The 22,344-nt window shown below is 44.0% G+C and overlaps 1 protein-coding gene across 2 annotated transcripts; it reads right to left on the reverse strand.

Moving 5' to 3' along the window:
* Positions 1–643: 643 nt before the first annotated feature.
* Positions 644–18,190, reverse strand: LOC142803549 (uncharacterized). Of its 2 annotated transcripts, none has more exons than XM_075888676.1 (5): positions 11,673–18,190; positions 6,628–6,682; positions 4,408–4,496; positions 1,066–1,225; positions 644–968 (listed from the first exon to the last, which is right to left on the reverse strand). In XM_075888676.1, exons 1-5 carry the CDS (start codon positions 11,817–11,819, stop codon positions 706–708), a joined length of 714 nt encoding a protein of 237 aa, XP_075744791.1. In that variant the 5' UTR covers positions 11,820–18,190; the 3' UTR covers positions 644–705. The 2 variants fall into 2 exon arrangements, with proteins under 2 accessions (XP_075744791.1, XP_075744793.1); XM_075888678.1 differs by having other exon boundaries at positions 645–968; positions 6,628–6,690; positions 11,673–11,807.
* Positions 18,191–22,344: the final 4,154 nt, after the last annotated feature.

The raw sequence follows: 22,344 nt of genomic DNA on the forward strand, positions 1-22,344 counted from the left end.
AATCACATGCCATTTTTACGCCGATGTTTGCTGCACGACGAATATTGGCTACGGATGTACGACCGACATTGGACCAATCCAGGGCCACATTGCAGCCAATCGAATGCCGTTATTACACCGATGTTTCCTGCACGACGAATATTGGCTACTGATTGGCTTGCCATTATGTAAACACTATTAGTAGGGAATTTTTCTTACCGAAATATTTAAGCAATATGCCTCGATGACCCGCTCTTGTAGGTTTGCAGCCCTGTATACTTGGGGCAACAGAAAATTGAATGCCGAGAACTGAAAGCAGTTACTCGATCTATTTCATCTTTTATACCTCATTCCCTTTGCTAACACTAGAAGTGTAGTTTATTTTTTTACCAATTTATCTTTTGCAATAGCGAGTGCTTTATTTGGTACTGGTATTTGGTACAGCAGATCGAAAAAAGTCGTTAGGAAGTAAATGCTGAAAGCGTATGTCCCCCACTTGCAATCCCCACATATGTCCCACACATGGTAATCGAGAATATTCATAGTTTAGAGCATTTTTTTGTAACTAAAACATGGTGATGGTGCTTCCGAATCAGCATAAGCTAGCCGAACAGTGCACCACCGACAGTCTGCAGACTATTTATTCTTTGTTTTTTTTTATTTCTTTGGTACAACAAAAAATGTATACATTGAAAAATATATATACACAACTAAAAAAGGCCCGCTCTACTGCAGGTCAGGTTGCGTTGGGGACACAGTGACAGTGGTTCTGTCAAGGCCCTGGCTGCTGTGGCTGGGCAGGAAGCCAGCTGCCGCGAGCAGCCGATAATCTGCACTCTGAGAGTGGGGATCATCGGGCTGCTCCACAACAAATGTTTCTCTGAAGCGCCGCTTCCTGCCCCCACAGCGATCACCAGACCCTGGCAGCCACCTCTTAATAAAGTTGAGGGCCTCCGCCTGGTCGCACCCTGCTTTTTGGCAGATGACATCTGCATACAAGAACAGAAATACCATAGTACACATGAAGCACTGCAGTACAGAGAATACACAAGGGTACACACACATAAAACAATGAACAAGTCTAACCTGTCACTAATCTACAGAGCCTCAGGTTCACAAAGGCCCTTTTCCCTTTTCTGCCATGAAGGCTGTACAGCACTTGCACGTCATGTGCCAATACAGCCTTCATGGCATTCACACCAATTTCTCGGAGGCCACGTCCCCCAATCTGCAGGAGGTGCTTGCACTGTAAAAAAATGCAAGAAGCATAGATGGGGTAAACGCAACAGCACATCGAAATGTTTTCATGATAAAAATCTGCAAGAGGACACTGAAAATAACAACTTGAATTTTTGAGCATCATAACATTTCATTGTTTTTTTACGCTAACTTCAACTCACTTGACCGAAAATGGTTTCCACATCAGCCCTCTCACACTCAGTGTGAGAACCTTTCAGAGTCCTTCTCTGAATGCAGTTTCGCTGTTATGAAATCAAATACAACACTGTTATAACCCTTAATAAATATTGATTCTAGCTATGAAATAGTATAATTACTTTGTACAGTGCTCAAATTCCAATACACGTTTCTTCGAGGTTACTATGTCTTTGCCTGAATGTTGACCAGGAGTAGCTTCTACACGTGAAAAACGATAAAATATGTGGAATTCAAAAAGAAGCTTGGACATGTTTTTAATCAATGCATTGTAAGCAGAGCACAACAAGATAAATGAACATGATCAAGGCATACTAAGAGGCAACCTTAGAGCGGCCAAACCTTGGTCATAGATGAAACTGATAGAAAAATAAAGGTCGCACTAGATGGTCGCACCATTTGCTGTTTATATTTTTCTGTGATAGCCAACAAAGAGGCATGTCGCTATAGAAATCTCATCACAATAAACAAAGGTGCATTTTTCTTCACACTGCGAAATTTGGTGCGTGTTAGATTTTTAAAAAAGTAAGAAATCGACTAACACAAGGCAGGGTGAACTGTAGCTCAAAGTAGAGAGAGCCGCAGCGGACACGAAATAGGGTGATAAATGAACAAAATTACTGAATGTCTGTTTTAAGCAGGCTATTGCTAGTCACTGCCCATCAAACACACGATGCCGCCTACATCGTCTGCTAGCTTAGGACAGTTCACTCGGACTTCACAGACTATAGTAAATACAGTCGAATCTCATTAATTCCAACACACTTAATTCGAACTGACGCTGTGGTCCTATCAAAGCTATACCGCGCTCCGAAAATGCTCTCAGCACCCCGCCCAATCCTGCGGTGGCACTTCAGACACCTCATCGCTGTGCTTGAAGAAGAAAATGAAGAAAAGGAAAGAAAAGACTGCGGTGGAATGTTTGCCAAATGCCAATCTGCGACATTCCTGTGCCACGCTTCGGCTTTTTCCGTCCCTGCCACGTAGAGACCCTTCTCCACTTAACACTGTGCATGAAGAGAAAGAGGGGAGAAAAAGCTGTCGCAGAGAGTTGGCTCTCTCTCATGCCAATCTGCAACGCGCCGGTGTCACGCTTCCCTGTTTTCCGTCCCTGCTATGTAGAGACTCTTCTCCTTTCAACACCGCGCATGAAGAGAGAAAAAAAAAAAAAGCTGCTGCGGAGTGTTTCTCTCTCGAATGCCGATCTGCTTTTCTCCAGGTGGAGACGCTCCTCCATTCTCATCATGTGCTGGCCACGCTCCGGCTGCAGCGCAGATGGTAACAGTGGAAACACAGTTGTCTTCGAAGGGTGTCAGCACTGGACATTGCCGCGCACAACTTCTTTTGCCAGGAGAATACTGAAGCCGAAGTACAAATGCTTTGCAAACTGCACGCAAAACTTGTTGACTCGTTGCAAGGCCAACGTGTAGAGACATGTATTGACTACTTTAATTAATGACGGATGTCCTGTAATTTGTGAATAAAACTCCATGCACATGCATCACTGCATGGTGAGCCCTCCGCTCGTTTACCGTATTTACTCTATTCTACCGCGCCCTCGACTGTAACGCGCGCCCAATTTCCACGACAAAAAAAAAAAAAAAAACTAAGACATCGGTTGCAACGCGCACCCTTTTTTCTCGTTGGCCCGCTTGATCACACCACTCGCGAAAACGACTCTTTTTGAGAGCGTCTTCCGTTTAAATATGAAGTACGGGGGAAGCTTATGCCTATCTGACGTGCAACAGAGCATTGCTGTCACTCTAGTTTTACCGTGGCCCGATGTCAGTACACAAACTTGCTTCGCCCCCTTCTCCTAGACGGTTGTGGTGCCAGGCATGTCGAAGTAAAGAGGCGTGTGATCGGCATTCCCGATTTGCCAAAGGAGGTAGCCGTTGTTGTGCCGCAAGTTTAGGAGGAACCTCTGAAGACTCTGAAGCTTTTCTTCGTACTCCTCCGGCAACTTCCGGCATATGCCCGTTCGCCTTCGGAGGGAAAAGCCTTTTCTCTTCATAAAGTTCGTTAGCCAGCACCTGCTCGCTTTAAAATGGCTCTGCATTAGCCCTTTTTCTAAGGCTAACTGCATAGCCTGCACTTGGAGCAGTTCTGTCGTCACGGGCCGCTGTGCCGCTCACTTCTTCCACATATTAAACACACACCTCAGATACTCGCCGAGCAGCTCTTCAATTTGTGGAAACCGACCCTGCTGTGGTCCACTGAAGCCTTTGCGTGAATCTTTGCTGTCGACAATATTCTGCTTTTGTTTCCGCCAGTCCCACACGCACGTTTCGGGAACTTCGAATGACCGCGATGCGGCCCGATTTCTGTCCGTTCCGGCACACGCGACGACTTTTCTTTTAGAAGCAGCATTGTGGTGCACTCGTCGAGTTTTTGGAGTCGGCCCTACCATGCCGTCGATGCTAATGTACTACAAGATGACGAACTCCTCAGCACACGTATGAAGTGCCGCGCATGGGAAACACATAGGCAGAAATGACCGACGCGCCATGCCAACGCACGTAGGGGGCGGCCATTTTGTAAGTGGCGATGGCAATAGAATGACCATATTCATTTTTTTTGTCGTACTCGATTCTATCGCACATGCGATTTATGAACTCTCTTAACCAGAAAAAAGGTGCGTGTTAGATTCAAGTAATTACGGTAACTCATTATTTTGAACTTCTTTTAATTTGAACAAATTTTCTGGCCTCTTCGAGTACGAATTATTCATATTCGACTGTAGTACAGTGGCTTATGAGATAACCTGACTAGTTCGTTTCCCGAAACACAGTATCTTACAGCAGTACTAAATTTCTGCATGTTACATAGGCATATTAAAAATCAAGAAATATACACCAAAGCCACAGCCACAGCTTTACTCTACACAGCTGCCTCTGCTGCCTCCACTTCTCCAATTGTACCAGCAGGCAGCCGGGGAAGGTCAGAGGGGCGCTGTGCTGGCTGGGCGTGCTGAGGCACTGACAAGAGCCGTACCTCGTGCTTCAGCTGTCGCACCTCCTGCAGAACCTCTCTTTGTTGCTGCCGGATGCCAAGTTGGATCCGCAGGATCCGTAGCAATAGAGCTGAAACATACAAGAGTACATACCATATTTACTCGCACAATTTGCATCCTCACCAGTATAATTAGCCAGCCTGCTTTACTACAAGAAACTTTTTGCTCGCATACTTTGCCCTCCCCAACCAGCCCGAGCCACCTTGCCAGCACACACACAGACACATTTGACTTCATGATGCTCTGGTCAGGCACATCTCTTGTCGAGCAGGCGAGTGCAGTCTTACACAAAATGGACTGAGTGCGAGGTCCCTTCTTCCATGAACTTTTATGCTTTCCCTAGAATATCGAACTTGAAAACCGAAACCTGTTTATGTGTAGTCCGAAATGCCTAAAGGTTTGCCTCCTATCTTCGCACCTCTTTCACGGCAAGAATGTATTCCCGAGACACAGCACAGATGTTGAACGCGTGCAAGGACCTGTCACATCAACCAGATGAGGCAGGTTTTCGCACTCTTTTTTTTTTTCGGTTTTGCCGTCTGGCCATTGCGTTTTTACTGTTCCTTGTGATAGGCTACAATAATTATATACGAGGCAGATTGCTATTATAAAGCTTACCGAAGAAAGCTGAAACCGTGCTACCGCTAAGCACATCAGCGTGGAGTTCTTCGACATGCAATATTCAGTATGGGAGCCAGCAGAACAGTGCGTTGAATAAGACTTAGCATAGAAGCTTGGGTGTGTTGGTTAGATATCGGAGGGAACACAACGCAATAGAAGACTGGGACAAGGAATGGGCACACACACAAATGAAGGGCGACACACACAGCACTGTGTTGGCATCGCGCTTCCTTGTCTGCATCTTACTTTACGTTGGGTTCCCGACAATTATTGGAGAGTACTTATGTTCTCTGGTATAACCCTGTCATGGGAACTGGTTTTTGTGAGCACTGTTCGGAAGAACTTCAAGAAAATGGGGGCATTTGAACAGGCTTAGCAAACAAATGACCATCCGCTTTGAGACAGCTGTGACAGCGCCTGCAACATATATTCCCAGTTGAGCTTTTAGGCCAGCGATTCCTACTAGCTTCGCACATGACCGGATTGACAAAACAAGTACACATAATACGCGAGTATATACCGCATTTGACTCTGTAGCTTTGATGAACCAGGCAGATACACAAATTTATCCAAAACTCCATTGATTCTGTTGCAAAATTACTCAACAAACAAATTGCGATGTTATCCATGTTACTATACGATTGTGGCACTTTACCATTGCAGCTTTCCAGGAGGCACACATAGTGCAGCACCACTCGCAGTTAATTGTATGCAGTAGGTTGCTCACAGCAACTGACTGCATGCAATGGTGAACATCTTGCATGCTTGCACCGCTGTTTCAGCATGCTGGCTGCTTCCCATACCGCTATCAATTAATGTTCACAAAATTGGGAAGATGAAGAAAGACTACACAGTGCCCTCTGGCCACCCTATACTCCAAACCTCCAGCCAACAAACAAACAAAAGAAACAGAAGTATGCAAATGAATATTATTCCTAATGCAGCTGGAATGGAGTGTAGTTTTCACCAATTCTGTGTGTTAAGTCAATATGGAGTGAGTTAACTCCATCAAGTAGCTTTTCTCATAACAGTGTTCACTCTATTGTAACACAAGGAGTGACTTCATAGCATCTAGAAGGAAAAATAGAATCTTCAGTATTTGATAGAAATGTGAGGCTCTACCTTAAAACAACAATAATCTGGAAAAAGAACTCATTACATTCGAAAAAAAAAAAGGTAGCACAGTTGATCCCCTTTACAAGAGACACTGATGTAACAGAGAAACGGGGATAAGAGGCACCAGTGTGCAGGCTGACATTTGGCCCATCATGCATCAGGCACTCCGTAGATGCGCCTGTGCAGCCGGGAGCCCTGCAGTCAAGCATGCTGAGCAAGACTGTTGACCACTGTACAATGACACATTGCCACAAAATTTCAAAACTTCATTTCACAGACTTCTGCAAAAGCTTCTTACACTCTTGCATAATTTTTGCACAAGCTTCTCTCATTCTTGCGTGATTTTCGTCAGAACATATAAGTGTTGGAAGTTGTATGTCCCCAAAAACTTGCACAATACAAATAGCATACATTAAAGTCTATCACTTAATACGTGCATAGTGTAACAATGAAAGGAAACTCACGCATGGTTTGCTCCGAGCCTTCCCCGTGCGATGCCTCCTTGAGCCTTGGAGAGCACTGTACAGCTAGAGCAAAGTAGCATCAATCCAGTGTTAATGGCAGGTTAACAAGACAACAAAACTAACCCCCATATTCATAAACGCTCCCCGACTCGACTTTCACCCTTCACTTGACAGAGTTGAGCACTGTGCCGCTGCTCGTTTGAAAGCGACGCTGCGCTACTCGAGAATCACAGCAGATTATTGCTGACATGCAGCAATTTTCTCTGCTTAGAGACGGCGCTCCCATCAGCCATCTCAAGTGAAGGTGAAGCGTTGAGTGGAGGGACGTTCTAGAATACGGGGGTAAGATTGGTTGCAAGAACACTACAATAGACATACTTAATTTTTACACTTCATCTATATTGTACAGCTACACACATTCTGCATCCTTATAATGCAACATATACATACAGGCTTATAAAGTAAACACTGTAGGCTGCTCAAATAACACCTACACAAAAAAATTACCCAAAAGTGGCCATGCGCAAAGTACTTTTATTTGAAACTCACAAAACTTATGTGGTGATGGAGAATAAATAAGACAGGTTACGCTTGGAGGCACATGAGACCTTCGCAGCTTTCATAAAGTACAAAAAACAATATGGTGTGTGTGTATGTATGTAAGCATGAAGCTTCAGCCTTTACATATGGTTTCTTTGAAAGAATCGACTTGAACTTTATGGCACCTGTGTCCTTCAGCGCAATTGAAAGCCTGCTGATCAGTGTGTGTAATCGTGGAATAGTTACATAGAAAATGGCGTGAAACACCTAAAATCAAATTTTTCTAGCTAGGAAATATGCAGCTGTGTATACACAACACATGCTGCAAACAGTGGGAGGTGACCACAAGAGTGATTTGAGTGTAAGCGGCAGTATTCCGCATTCATGCACCCCGCCATTTTCAACTGTTGCCCAAAAGCAGCACCACTTCAGCGTGCTACTTTTTTTTTTACATCATAAACAGCACGGAATACAGCGAGGATGAAAACAACATATGCAATTAAATTTTGAGCACTATTTATGGTGCGCATGATTGATTGATTGATATGTGGGGTTTAACGTCCCAAAACCACTATATGATTATGATAGACGCCGTAGTGGAGGGCTCCGGAAATTTAGAACACCTGGGGTTCTTTAACGTGCACCTAAATCTGAGCACACGGGCCTACAACATTCCCGCCTCCATCGGAAATGCAGCCGCCGCAGCCGGGATTCGAACCAGCGCCCTGCGGGTCAGCAGCCGAGTACCTTAACCACTAGACCACCGTGGCGGGGATGGTGCGCATGCAAAAAAAAATAGGACTTCGTACAACGATGAATTCATAATTTGCCTTCACGGACCTTCTGTTAGGCTGCACCACATACAGATTTTTTGTGGCTTTCAAAAGAGATTTGAAAAAAAAAATAATAACCGTGTTTACTCTCGTCATGAGCGCACTCACTAAGTCACCCTCATTTCAGTCGCCAAAGTTTTGAATTTTTTTTTTCTTCCACATATTAAACACACACCTTACGTTCATCCGCTGAAGTCCCACGGGCTCCCCCCCCTTTTCCGCCTTCGCTCGCTGCCACATGCCATTTTATTTTTGTTTCTATTTGTTCACGCAGAACGTCCCCTGTCTTTTTTAATTATCTCTTGTAACATGTGTGGCATTATCTTGTTGCCGAGGTGCCACAGGTGCTCTGCTATGTAGATGCACCATTAAACTGGTATTTTTGATCAACTGTGCATTTCTGATGTTTACCTTGCAATTACGTAAAACTGGCACGCTTCTTGATCTACGATACACATGTGGCTTGTCTCACTTTGAAGGAAAAGTTAGCATACAATGGTGTAAATGCTTAGAATTTGAAATATTGGGGCAGCAGCACACCGGAGATGATCATATGGTAAAGAAACAAGTGCTGCCTTATCCGTCAATAAATTTTGCGAGCTAAAAAAAGTACAAAAGCACAGCGAGGCTATGATGTGGTTCAACCTGTGGATTCGCTTCATTTATCACGCCATATGATGAAGCTTCCTTTGGTAAAACTGCTCAGATAAGAAAAAAAGTTTGCTGTCCAATACAGCAACTATACAAAGTGTGCACATGCATCTCGCAGCGCCTTTTCGTCACTTCCGAAATGCGCCACCAACATGCCCGGGCACCAACCGAATCTATCGCCTACAACTGCCATGTTGTCTCCTCGTGCTTGCACCCGTTTAGTTTTGCCTCACGATGCAAGTTTGAGAAATTATGAGCTGCTAGTGAGGCAAGTTGATTTAGTAGTCCACGCAGAGGGAGCAGAGCTTAGGGTGTTTCTTCGCTGAAAGTTATAACCTAAAATTGAGAACGCACATTCCGATTTTCCTAAAAGTACCAGCGTATTTGGCTGGTGCAGATTAACAAAAGCTACTTGAAGAAACTTTGCAATATTTGCATCTTCAGGTGCAACTTCATTACGGGTAAGTGCCATAGCCAAGTATTTACCTGCAAACAGATATAGCTTACCAAGATACTGTACATAGAAACTTGTCCGCAGTTAAAATCATGATGACGAGGAAGGCGGTTAAAATCGTGATGGTGATCGCGGAGATTTGGTATTGCATTGAAACAAACTATAAAGAATGGGAAACAATATTAGTTCACTTTGAAGTATAGCCGATCGGTTCAAGTTGGGCGTCAGGATTTTTTTTTATTAGTCAATTAATTCTATACACGGTCTCTATCATGTTCAGTGACTCCACTGTACATTAGCGTACAACAAAAGCAAAATACAAAGTGAAAAGTGTGTTAAAGCATACGCGAAAAATAAAGTGATGACTGGCATTACTGCGGCACACACCACGCAAAGTCGCTATCTGCCTTGTATAATATTTTCCTCGACTATTTCCACAAATTGCAATCAAAGAGGCTCAAGCTCAACATCAGCACTGTTTGAAACACTGGGGGGGGGGGGAGGGGGGGGCATTGCTACTTTGGTGGCGTAGGCCGTGACAATATATTCATAATATTATATCTCTTGTAAACTTGCCTAGCTCTGCACGACTAGTTTTCGATAGGAGCAGCTGCGCTTCGCACATCCACTCTTAAAATTGCGGCTCGAGAGATTTTGAGCTTTCACTTGTTTTTGGGCCAGGCAATTTGTAGTGAAAGCAAGATAATAGGCCCTCATAGGTTGTGGCGGGCAGCCGGTGTACGCCGTGGCTGGTATATGCGGGCAGCCGGGGTACGTCGTGGCTGGTATATGTGTCGCACATCTAGATTATCTGGTCTTGTATCGAGTGAACGAGCGAGGCCTTCCTAATCCAATGAGCTCGTTAAAGTAAGACAACAAAAAACCACAATGCTTCCACATCGTTCACAGCAACAGATGACGAGCCCCCAACAAACCGCACTGCAGCACGTGAACTGCCGTAGGTACCCAGGGAGTTACCCGGGCATGGCGGGAGAGGGCGACATCGGCAGAAGTGACATCACAAGAACACTATGTATAAAGAGGACATTTAAAGACTTTTTTCCCATTTTTGAACTTCGTGCACTGTTCTGTCACAATTTAGAGCTCAGAATAGTTGTATTTTGAAAAGGGCACTAATTTATAAGCCCAATGGTTCAAGGATGGGTGCATTTAGGGGGCCCATTCTAAGTTTTACTTATGCCCTTCAAGAACATGCTTACAGGGCCCAAGTCCTGTTTCAGAAAGATCACGCTAGTGCGTGGCCAGCAGTCCGTCAAGCATTAGTGCTGGTGAGATTTGGAAATGCAGCGCATGAGCATCCTCATCTGCTACTTCTCTGCTCATGCTCTCGGGGCTTACTTGCAAGGCACGGTCCTTCGCACTTTTCATTTTCACACTGTAAATCAACTGATACCAACTCTGCCTTCCATTATTTAATAAACCAATATTTCATGGTCATGAGGACGAGCTTAAAATGTTTGCTACATCAGACCTGAACAGCATTTCGAGTCATCGAAACTTGCTAGTTGCAGCGAGCATTATGCGAAAAATATGATGTGCTTTACGGTGACAACTTGCAAAACACTGCAGCAACGATTAAAATCATGCATTTTTTGTGCTCACAGGAAATCCCTGAAGCAGGAGGCACTGGGCTAGATAAATTGCACAGCTAAAATACGGATGCGCTTTCCAATGCTGTCATGCGTACATGCGGAGAAATGGCAGACAAAACTGGGCGCACCCCGATTCTATGCGCATGCGTCCCATTCACAAGCCTCGCTGCCAGTTATCACAACATGGCTCACTGTCCATGAGCTCGCTTGTTTCCTGTAACAGTGGACCATACGGTACACCTATTTAAAACGAGGATAGAATGTATATAATGCAGCATCTGATGAAGCCATGATGATGTGTTGCTGATGAAATCTGGAACTCTAGTTAGTACCCTTATTGTTAACCAGCCGACCAACTAGCAAAAAGATTTGCGACTGAAATGATGGCATCTACACCTGCCCTTAAAGGGACACTGAACAAAGTTTTTGCCGCCGAGATTTTCAGCCAAAGCAAAAGATTGGGCCATGAAATTCATAGACAATAATAATTTCAAGCAGAAACTACGAAAACATACTGAATTTAATGAGCCTTTTACAAAATGCCGCGTCTAGCTCTTAGACACGGCGTTTTCTAAAAGGTCGCGACATTTATTTTTCAAGTTTTTTTTTTGTTATTCAAGACAAATCTACGGTGCATTGTTCACAGAAAACAAAATTGCCTCGGTAAGATTTCTTTGCGAGCAGCTTACTAATTTTAAGGCAGGCGCGTTGATTCGTGAACTGAAGGATGCGAGTGATCGATCTTGCCTGCTAGTGGCTAGGCGACAAAGGCTTTCCCTCATGTCCTGGTGTAGCTAAGTCACGCAAATGGAGCAGAAAATGTGCATTATCATTTATTTCACCTAAATATCACACGTATGTGACTTATTGCCGGTGACAGGTGATCAGGATGAAGTCGACAAGTTGCAAATCTGAACAAGAATTCACTCGAATGAAAAACCAACCTATACTCACGTGCACGGTGAAGTCGAACACGTCGTCCGTCAATGTTGTCGCTGATGCCCGAAGGAAAAGAGAAGAGGACAAGCGACGGGGTCGTTTCTTTCTATAAAGTCGGCGGAACTGCCAGAACGGCCAACACAAAAGGCATCGGGTTGACATTCCTCCATCTGGGCATCAGTCGCTCCACCCGGGCATGCAGCTGCTACTGGTTCTACTACTATCCTCTTCCCCGTGCCTCTTCCCGACATTGCAGTGTTGCTGCCATACTCGCGAACCTTTTTAAATTAAAGCACGCAATCATGTATTATCGTGCGCCATACTAAACTTAAAAACAGTGCGCCGGTACATGAGATCACGAAGCGCGGTCCACGCCATCACAAGAGCAATTAGAGAAATGAAACAAAGAAAACAAAAATGTATAAAATATTTTGTCTCAATACAATCCGCAATCCAGTTTCCTGCAGCGGCTTTTGGCTCTGTATGGACGGCCAAGCCAGTGCCAAGCCAAGCTTGCGTCCCTGATCAGCTGTTTGTTTCCATCGAGAGTTCAATAGTGAACTGGCAATTTGTTTAGATGATATTGCTAAAGGGCTTGAAATTAAATATTTCTCTACGTACTACTGCTGTACTTTTCCTCTCTGTTTCCTGATCACAGTGATGAGATTGAGGAGGTTACAATTTAGAAAACAGCAAGTGCAGCTCAAGCATTGCTAGTATCGCTGTTTCGGTAATAAAATGTTACAAAGATTTTGCCCCGCGACCTGCTTGCCGTGTTCGAGCACCCAGTAGAAATTTATGGGGCCACGTTTGAAAGAGTTGAATAAAATTGCAATATTACGAAAGAAAGGCTCTGAAGCAACATCGCATTTTATCAGGCCTACACCTCCCACACCTAGACGAGTAAAACTCGTCGATATTGTCTTGCAAAGCTGTGTATAATATTTAAAACACATTCTTTAGCCCACGATGAATTATTCTCTCGTGTGGCTTCTCCATTTGGTACTGTCATGTTAACTTAAAAAGGCAACTTTCCATATTTAGTCTCTTTAGATGTTGCAAAAGCTTGACACGTGGTGTGTATGCCATACTGATAATTCTCCTCGTAACCTGGGTCCGCCTCTTTAAACAGCGTCGCATTTTATTGTTCGCAATTGTGTTTGTTTTATACTGTAAGCGAGCTGTGTGATTTCATCAGTATTCACGAGTGTTCCCTGACTATACAAACACGTGCGTCTTATTTGGTGTGGTGCACGTTTGTATGTAGCAAAAAATGTCATTTCGTGAGCGTGTGTCTGCATACACTTGCATGCCCTGCAGTACGTGTACTTAATTAATGCAGTAAGGACTGCAATGCATAGCCTTGCATGGGACATATATTCCATGCACCCTCAGAGAAATGTTGTTTGTTATGAGCCTACTGTTTATCATTACATTTTTTTTTTTCGTTAAAGTTTCATCTCCATATAAAGCAGCTGTATACAGGCACGAGCTTCAGCAGCTTCCTCGTTGTTCCATTTTAAATAAAAACACCAAGCCTACCCGAATCAATGATCTGTTTGCTATCATTACTGTTATGTGTTCTACGATGTACACAAAGACAGTAGTATACAAAAAATAGGGAGGGAATTGAATGCCCTGCCTGCATGGCTGCGCCTTTTCACAAGATCAGGCGCTGCGCTGTGAGGCTTCCTACCGGCCTGCAGAAATTCAAGGGAGCGTACAATAGCGTGGTTCAAGAGGACTTGTGGGGAATACTAGACACACTGGGTGTAAAAGATGGAGTCACTAATCGTTTAAAGGAAATCTATAAAACTAACAAGGTAGTTAAAAAGTGGGAAAAACAGGTATCCAAGCCCACAGTGGTGAAACGTGGACTTAGGCCGGCGTGCCCACTGTCACCCTTCTTATTCATGATGTACCTACAAGGATTAGAGGCGAAATTAGAGGCAAGGGGACTTGGCTTCAACCTCTCTTAGGTCAAACAAGGAAAACTCATTGATCAGGCACTACCAGCATTAACCTACGCAGATGATATAGTGCTAATGGCCGACAACAAGGAAGATTTGCAGAGGTTGATGGACATCTGCGGTAATGAGGGAGATAGGTTAGATTTTAGATTCAGTTAGGAAAAATCAGTAGTCATGATTTTTAATGATAACAAAGGTAGTGAGCTTAGAATACAGGAAGTCACGCTAGAGATAACAGATAAATACAAATAACTGGGCGTATGGATAAGCAATGGGACCGAGCACCTGAGGGAACACGAAATATGCGTGACGACTAAAGATAACAGGAATGCAGCAGTGATGAAAAATAGGGCACTGTGGAATTACAATAGGTATAATGTTGTGAGAGGAATATGGATAGGGGTCATGGTTCCTGGGCTGACGTTCGGCAACGCGGTCTTGTGCATGAGGTCAGAAGTTCAAGCAAGATTAGAAATTAGGCAACGTGAAATATTTAGGCTTGCTTTAGGAGCTCACGGGAATACACCAAACCAGGGAGTACAAGGTGATATGGGATGGACATCATTTGATGGCAGGGAAGCTAGCAGCAAGATAAAATTTGAGAAGCGATTGAGAGAAATGGGGGAGGAGCGTTGGGCTATGAAGGTTTTCAGCTATTTGTACATGAAGAATGTCAATACAAAATGGAGGAAGCGAACCAGGAAATTGACTGGTAAATACTTAGAAAACAGCAGGTGGCCAAACCAGAAAGAACTATCGGTTAAAAAGGAACTGCAGGAAACGGAGACTGACATGTGTAGAATTGGCATGATTAAGAAGTCCGCACTAGAGATCTATCGAACTTTTAAGCAGGAAATTGCCAAAGAAAGAATCTATGATAATACTCAGGGTAGTTCTCTACTGTTTGAGGCCAGGACAGGAGTATTGCGAACCAAGACATATCGGGCCAAATATGAAGAGGTAGACACAATATGCAGTGCGTGCTAAGAGAAAGAAAAAACTGCCGAACACTTGACAATGCTGTGTAAAGGGCTTCACCTTATAGTTCAAGATGATGGCGCAGAGTTTTTCAAAGCACTGGTATTTAGGGACAGGGAGGGCAAAATAGACTTTAAGCGGGTAGACTTAACTAGAAGGAGGTTGTCTGATTGGTGGCTAAAGTCAAGGCACGATTGATAATTAAACCCTTCACTTCAAAGTACCCGTCCAACTTTACTATTTAAAGGGGAAAAAAAATCTTGTGGTTAGTTCACTAAACATTACGGCAAGGTGACGTTAGCCGCCGTCCGATCTAAAGGGTACAGCCACATCCATCCATCTATCCAGCCAAGAATATGCTCTCTGGCTTGTTGCTCCAGGCCTAGTCAGGTAGATTTTCTGGCCTCACCGTTGAATTGTTTGCTCGGGTTGTGGCTTGCAAACATTGCGGTCTTGGGCTTCGTATCATCTTGTTCCGTCATCATGTCCTCCAAGTGGAGGACATGCCGCAGTGTGAGGAGGGAGTACGACAAGGCGCTGATAGAATGAGCTATCAGTCTTACCAGGCAGGCGGTTGAGAGCGCACCGAGACAGCTGACGCACACCAGCACTATCCGCTTCCTGTATAATAAAGGCTAGGGAATTATAGAAACACAGAGCAGAAATCAACTCTTGTGCCTCTCTCATGCACTCACAAGGCGGGACCTGCTTCGAACACTGAGGACCGAGCTAAGCAACACCATGCGTGACGATAAATCATGGTCTCCTATTGCAATAATGATTAAGGCACGCATGCAACTTAAACCATTGTCACACAAGATGAATTCACAACACCATCGAAGTGAACCCAAGGCACGTGCTGATTATTATGTACGGTACTAGCGCTAAATTCATGCAGACGTTTAGTTGGCGTTGCAGTAGGCCTAGTTGAAGGAATGGCCACAGCTACTGCTGTGATGGAGAACGTACTCATTAACATCTTCATGTAGATTAAAACGGCTTACCCCGAAATGGCTGGGAGTGTCACGCTATCCCTAGCAGTGGCACATGCAGTTGCATATTTAACGATTACAGAAATGGCGTACCGATTTCCAAAGCACCTATCAATACTTCCGTCAAGGCGTAGCACCAAACACTTTATCGCACATTTCGGTAAACATTCCTTTTTCTCCCAATCTGGTGGCTAGGCATGACTACGCCCAAGAATAAGCATGTTATTATGTATGTCGGAGGTATTTTCATCTGATCCCTGAAAAATTATTTCCCTAAACCCATGGAAAAAAAAGAAAATGGAATTCGCACCTGTCATCATATTGCACCCCATCACAGGAATGGGATCAGATTGGCCTGGCGCTCAATACTCCCTTACGCTTAATCAGAGCTCGGTCTGGCACCAGCTCCAGACAAAACCATTTATAATCTCCTGTCTGGCACATCTGTTTTACTCTGCTCTCTCTCAACCAGAGTGCACCATGTACCTGTGGTTCACCCCTGGTGGATCTTTTTCACTGTTTGTGAATTGCACACAAAGCCCTTACTGGTAGATCCTATTCCAAATTCTTCACTATTCTCACGGGAGGCCACTCTTTGGGCAGCTTACATCACGACATGTGCGTGTCATGATGTCAGTGTCGTCTTTTTCAGAATCGGCGCCGTCTTTTCTTTCTCTTTTGCTCCTTCCCTGTCCTGTGTTTCTGGTGTTGCGCTGCAAACAAGTGAAGATGTTAAAGAACACCAGATGTTCAAAATTTGCTTCTCATTAATATATCGTGGTTTTGGGAATTAAAACCCCAGATATATTGAAAGAAGATGCATGAAAAGGGAAGGATGATATTGGAAACTGGCAAAAAAGGGATGACAGACTTCTTAAGCTATGCTGCCATTGAGATTTTCAGCTGTTCACGTAATTCTCACACGTGGCTTTGATGCAGCTATGCACATATCACACAAGCATGCTGACTGTACAGTTAGTATAACTGCAACCTTCATGTACCCAGCCTTCATGTACCCTCTATGACATTTCAGAACATCTGAGTCAGTGTTAGCATCAAGTTATGTTCTTCATGCTGGGGAACCAGTGTGATGAGTTACCATTTCTACAGAATGAAGCCCTGTCTACCTGGAACAAGCTGCAAGATATATAACTAAACGGCCCTTTTCAGGGCCAGTCAATCTCTGTCCGGCTTGGATGCACCAACTGATTCCCTTTATCATCAACCCTCAATAAAACTAGCAAATGTTTGTACATGTGCAAGCAGTGTCATTCAATATCTTAGGAAATGCTTGTGAAGCAATTTCAAGGAGAATCGTTTTTTTGATCTCATAGTGAGGCATTAGGGACACCTTAGTCACACCAAATGCCATTATTCAATGAGAGGAACAAGAGAAATATTTCACTGGGAACTATGAAGTAAACAAAAAAAAACAAATGTTTTCAGATACTGCGAGATCATTTCATAAAAAACCTCAGAAGTTGCTATGTGTGGCCACATTTAATCTGTGCAAGCATCGTGTGGTTACAAAATTCTGTACCAAACATAGGTTCAGCTTTCTGGAATAGACTGCGCTGCACAAGCTAGCTCAGTGCATGCACTTCTGTACCCTGCCAGAGAATATTTTTACCACCAGTATGTTGTAACGTGAAGTGAAATGGTGATTGCATACTAGGGCACGTCTTGCAGGACCCCAATAAAGTTGTTTCACTTGATCGGTTGGTGTGCTGTAAGCAGAACATTTCCAAGAAAAATCGTATAGTTTGGAGGAGGACTTAAGCAAGGAAAGGTGTAGATAAAACACTGGATTCACTGGCATTATCCTCACCAAGTATAACATTGTTTTTCTGGTGAAGCTTTGTGTCTGAACAGCGAGCAGGATAAGCTGGTAAAAACAAGCAAAATGGGAAGTCTAGCACAGCAATCTGTGCAGTACTGCTCATTTCATGGAGCCTTTTTCACAGGCTTTGCTCATTGTTAGCGTTAAGCCTATAATATGTCCACTGCAGGGTGGAAGCCCAATCAATGTTCCCTGTCCTGTATGAGCCAATTTCATATTATGGCTGATAATTTCTTGATCTCATTGGAACTAATCACCTGCCATCCTCTGCTACATTTCATGTGTCCTAATATAAATTAATTGACATTACTGACCTGTCATCCATCTTTTTTTCTCATTCCCAACTAATGCATTCATTTTTGATAAACTCTGCTTTCTTTTCATGTCTTAATAGTATGCTAGCCTTTTTTCATTTTTCTGAAACATTATCTTTGCTCAGAAGCTAGAAGTTATCAGAAAGAACATAACGACATTCTACCTCCTGAGCATATGGCATCATCAATACAAAAATGTAATAAAAGTGAGAAAACATCCTATCTATATAAGAGGCCCTAAAATACTGCAGGAGGCAACAAATAAACTGGTATTTGTATAAAGGCAGTGACAAAAACTTTGACTACTGTCACTTATTCTGATTCTTGGGACATCTTTTTTAGTACATCATAACACATAATTAACATTTACACAATTTACACAGAGGAATTGCCACCACGTGCATTGAGGCCACCCTTCAGAAGTCATGTGAGCACAAGGAGGAGGTAAGCCTTAAAAACCAGATTAAAAGACTAAAGGATGCAGGATATCCCAACAGCACCATCACACCCGTGTGCTAAACCCTCCTGCAGAAAGTCAAGTTAAACAAAACAGGACCAAAATAAAAACAGAATGACCAAAGATCTTTGCATGCTATACCGTACGTACGTAAGGTGTTTCACAATATAAAGAAAATAGCGAGCCGATATGATTTTATCTTGTTATTTGCCATCCCTTGCAAGTTTTCAAAAGTGTGTGTACTAAAAAGCAACAGGAATAGCCATTATTTCACCATTCGTCACGAGAATAGGTATACTGAATGCCAATATAATGTTGTGTATGAGATACTATTGACACGTGGAAACGTAAACATAACACAAACTGGGCAATGCCCCAATGTTTGAGCAAGACAGCATGCTTAAAATGTTAAGAATGGCTATGGTAGTCGCATGGCCATACACCGTAAAGAATGTAAGTGCAGCTCTATGTTTCATAAAACACTGTTTTTGAAAAAAGCAAGAATAAGAAATGAAAGAGAGACTGTGAAAGCATTTTCTTGTCAGGAAGGCCATGGATCAGTGCATCAGTATACCTTCACTCATCCATTCGGAGAGAGAGTATTCTTTTCTCAGTTAATATTATATTATCATGGTCTCACATGTGTCGTTGTGCATGAGCACTGTTCTTGTACTCTGTAAAAAAGTGGGCGTAGTACCTTCAATAAAATTTAGTTGGCAGTAAGCGCTCTTTCCTGTCCTTTTTGTCTCTTCCTGAACTTCTCTCACTGTTACTAGAACACAACCACGATGAACCAACTTGCCCAGATTAAGCTATTGTTGACGAAAAGTCAGAGCATGAAAATACTTCAGGCGCTCAGAACCTCCTCACTACCCGCCTAGTTACGGCCCTGGTCTATGTGTTCCGAGAGTGAAGCACTAGTGGAGCTATCTAACTACCTAACGGTGAGGAGGGTTTGTGTATACTCGAGCTTGTTTCATGACATGGTGAGAGGTGGCAGGTTGTTGAAATAATATACTGTGTGGGAGGTCAAGATTTTGATTGAGAACACTGAGTATGAGCCAGTGACATTAGGCGTTCAAGACTTTTTGCGATATTCACTCTAGCATAGGACCTTGGTTGGCGGTTGACGTGTGCATTTGATCACATTGTAGTCTTCCATCATAATTTTTTTGCCACTTGGCGTCGACGCTCTTGTGTTGTACCAAAGTATTTAAGCATCCAGCTACAAGTATCTTCTGTTAGTGTTTCAATGAAGAGCTGAATATGAGTAATAGCTTCCATCGATACTTCTGGCATTGGTGTATGCACATTTCTTTTGAAGTTCTCTTGTAAAAAAGGCATTAAAGGTATGTTTTTGTGACTTTTTAGTGTTGGCCAGAACTGCTGGTGTGTCCGAACGGCTCTTCGATTGGTTGTGGTGTTGTCTTGTTCAGGGCCACAGAGCTTTCAGTCTTTTTTTATATTTGCCTTCACAGGAATGCTCTTTGCATGCTTCTTCAGTACTTTGTATTATTCCTAAAGCATTGACTTCCAGATTTTGATTGTGGTGCTTTAATCTAGTATTCAACTTCACGCTAGCTTCATTTGCACGGAAAGCAAGAACTCAGGAGTATGGTAACTTTTGCTATGGGTTTTCCCTTCTTCAGTCTACTGTATTTTTGCCTGTGTTGTCTAAGCGCTGACAGCCTCGTGCGACAGCTTTTTTTTTTTTCGTGCACTTATTGTGTGCCAATGACTTATTTGCCTCCTCAGCTAAAGACTTTTTGTATTATAAGAGAAAGCTCTGTCTGTATTGCTTTTGTCATTTGCTGATGGTGTATCTTCAGTATCTTTTCTCAGTGTACACTATACTTGAATGCAAGAACAGCATGACTACCTTCAGCTGTTAGCAGGCTTTTAGCTGCTGTAATACTGATTGATGCTCCTTTCTCGGGCGTTCAATTTTGGATGGTTGGCATGTCATTGCTTCTTTTAAACTTTAAAACTGCAGGTGCACCTTTTTTCGGTTACACCTGTTTGTTGATGTGTCAAATTCACATAGCATAATTCCAAGGCACTCGATCAATATCCAAGGAAGAAAATTATGTTCTTTTGCGTGAGTTTCAGCAACTCATAGTAATTTGTATGTAAATGAATACTTCATCATTCTTGGCTGTCAGGTTTTATGGAAGCACATGTGCTTCGTTAATAACAAAAAAACACGCACGCTCACGCCACTGCAGTGGCGTGAGCGTGCGTGTTTTTTTTTTTTTTTTTTTGTTATTAACGATTTGCCCTACGCATTCACGTTTCTTCTTTTTTTGTGTGTCGTACTTCTCGTATCGCGCAGCCTACCGTTTTGGGCACACGTAAAAAAAGTACATAAAAAAGATGCGTTCCACGCCGAAATTCGCGTTCGCAACGAGCTGGGCACCGACAGGGTGCCCTACGACGCCCACACACTCCGCAACACCTTACCAACCGTTCGCTGCGATGTTGTTGGGAATTCGTGTGGTCGTTGCATGAATATAGCGCGTGCGTGCGTGCGCACGCGCGTCTGTGTGTTAGATCACGGCAACTGCATATGTTGTATGATTCAGTCACCATAACGCAACTGACGACCCCCGCTCTTCCCACACGTCAAGCAGCAGCAAGTGCCGTTAACACGTACTGTGCTGTGAACGCAAAACAGATTCGAATAGGTCGCGTAGATAGCTAGCCCGACACATGATACGATAAGATTTGCGTCAGATGTTCGACGTGTACATGCACGCGTAAGACAGCGGTATCCGCAGCAGCTTCGTCATACGTACGGATAGCACTGCATCGGACGTCACGTCTGACAGAGAAACTTGATCGGTAATTTTTTCTCACTTAAAAAGTCTACCTTGCACAACTTCAACCAACGATTATGAATTTCAACGATCTGTGCATGGTTTAATGGTTGATTGATTGATATGTGGGGTTTAACGTCCCAAAACCACCACATGATTATGAGAGACCCTGTAGTGGAGGGCTCCGGAAATTTCGACCACCTGGGGTTCTTTAACGTGCACCCAAATCTGAGCACACGGGCCTACAACATTTCCGCCCCCATCGGAAATGCAGCCGCCGCAGCCGGGATTCAAACCCGCGACCTGCGGGTCAGCAGCCGAGTACCTTAGCTACTAGACCGCCGCGGCGGGGCATGGTTTAATGACGAAAAGATAGTTCTAATATTGTGCCCGGCACATATATTACTCTCTCTCTAACTTGAAAAATCGGCGCGTGAATTGGGGCCACAACAGCGCCAAAGAGCAGCACACGCAGAAATTGGCTCATATTCTAATATTATGACATCGTGATGTTGACTTTTCAGCTGACGCCGGCAATAACGTTCAAACGGCGGGCCAATAATGCCGGTCTTATTGGATGGCTCCGCCCATATTGGCTGCTACTTGTACAACCTGGCCCGATGTGTCCGTTTTAATAGGCCGGCACAGCCTATATGGGCGGAAAGTTCTGAAAGCTGGCCCAATATAACCAATCTAATAGACTGGCACAGCCATCATTGGCGGAATGTTGTTAATGCTGGTCCAACATAGCCGTTCTATTCGGCTGGCAGAACCAATATTGGGGGTACGTTGTCAACGCTGGTCCAACGTCGCCGTTCTATTTGGCTGGCATAGCCAATCTTGGCGGTACGTTGTGAAAACTGGGCCGTTCATGGGCCAGGCAATGCCGATCTATCCCCAATATTGGGCCAACCTTCTGTGCTGCCTGGGAGAGCATATGCCGCCATAGTTCCGGAATACGCTCCGCCTCCTCTGCAGTGCAAGTGTGCTGTATATGTAAGCGGTTTAGCAGGCGGCGCCCGGGAGCCGTCTGCACGAGCCGCGTATATTGATTCATAAGGTGGGCCTCCCGCAACTCCTGGTAGGAGTTGAGCACACCTAACGCCCTCAGTTTGGCGTTGGAAGTGGCCACCGGGAGATCCAGAGCTCGTTTAGTAGCCTTACGAATGATGGCATCTATTCTTTCGTCTTCTTGCTTGTTAGTGCGAAGGTATGGGACGGCGTAGAGGATCCGGCTAGTCACAAAGGCATGCGCGAGCCGAAGCGCGTCCCTGCCCCGCAGACCACCCCGCTTGTTGGAAACGCGGTGGATCATGCGCC

The sequence above is a fragment of the Rhipicephalus microplus genome, chromosome 1 (assembly GCF_043290135.1).
Source record: "Rhipicephalus microplus isolate Deutch F79 chromosome 1, USDA_Rmic, whole genome shotgun sequence".
NCBI classification, from domain to species: domain Eukaryota; kingdom Metazoa; phylum Arthropoda; class Arachnida; order Ixodida; family Ixodidae; genus Rhipicephalus; species Rhipicephalus microplus.

Excerpts from the sequence above, each read along its gene's own strand:
- LOC142803549 (XM_075888676.1), bottom strand. The coding sequence starts at position 11,819 with ATGTCAACCCGATGCCTTTTGTGTTGGCCGTTCTGGCAGTTCCGCCGA. Across the intron at positions 1,226-4,407 it reads TGCGACAGCTGAAGCACGAG|TGCAAGCACCTCCTGCAGAT; the intron begins GTACGGCTCTTG and ends ATTTTTTTACAG. Across the intron at positions 969-1,065 it reads GCTCTGTAGATTAGTGACAG|ATGTCATCTGCCAAAAAGCA; the intron begins GTTAGACTTGTT and ends TCTTGTATGCAG.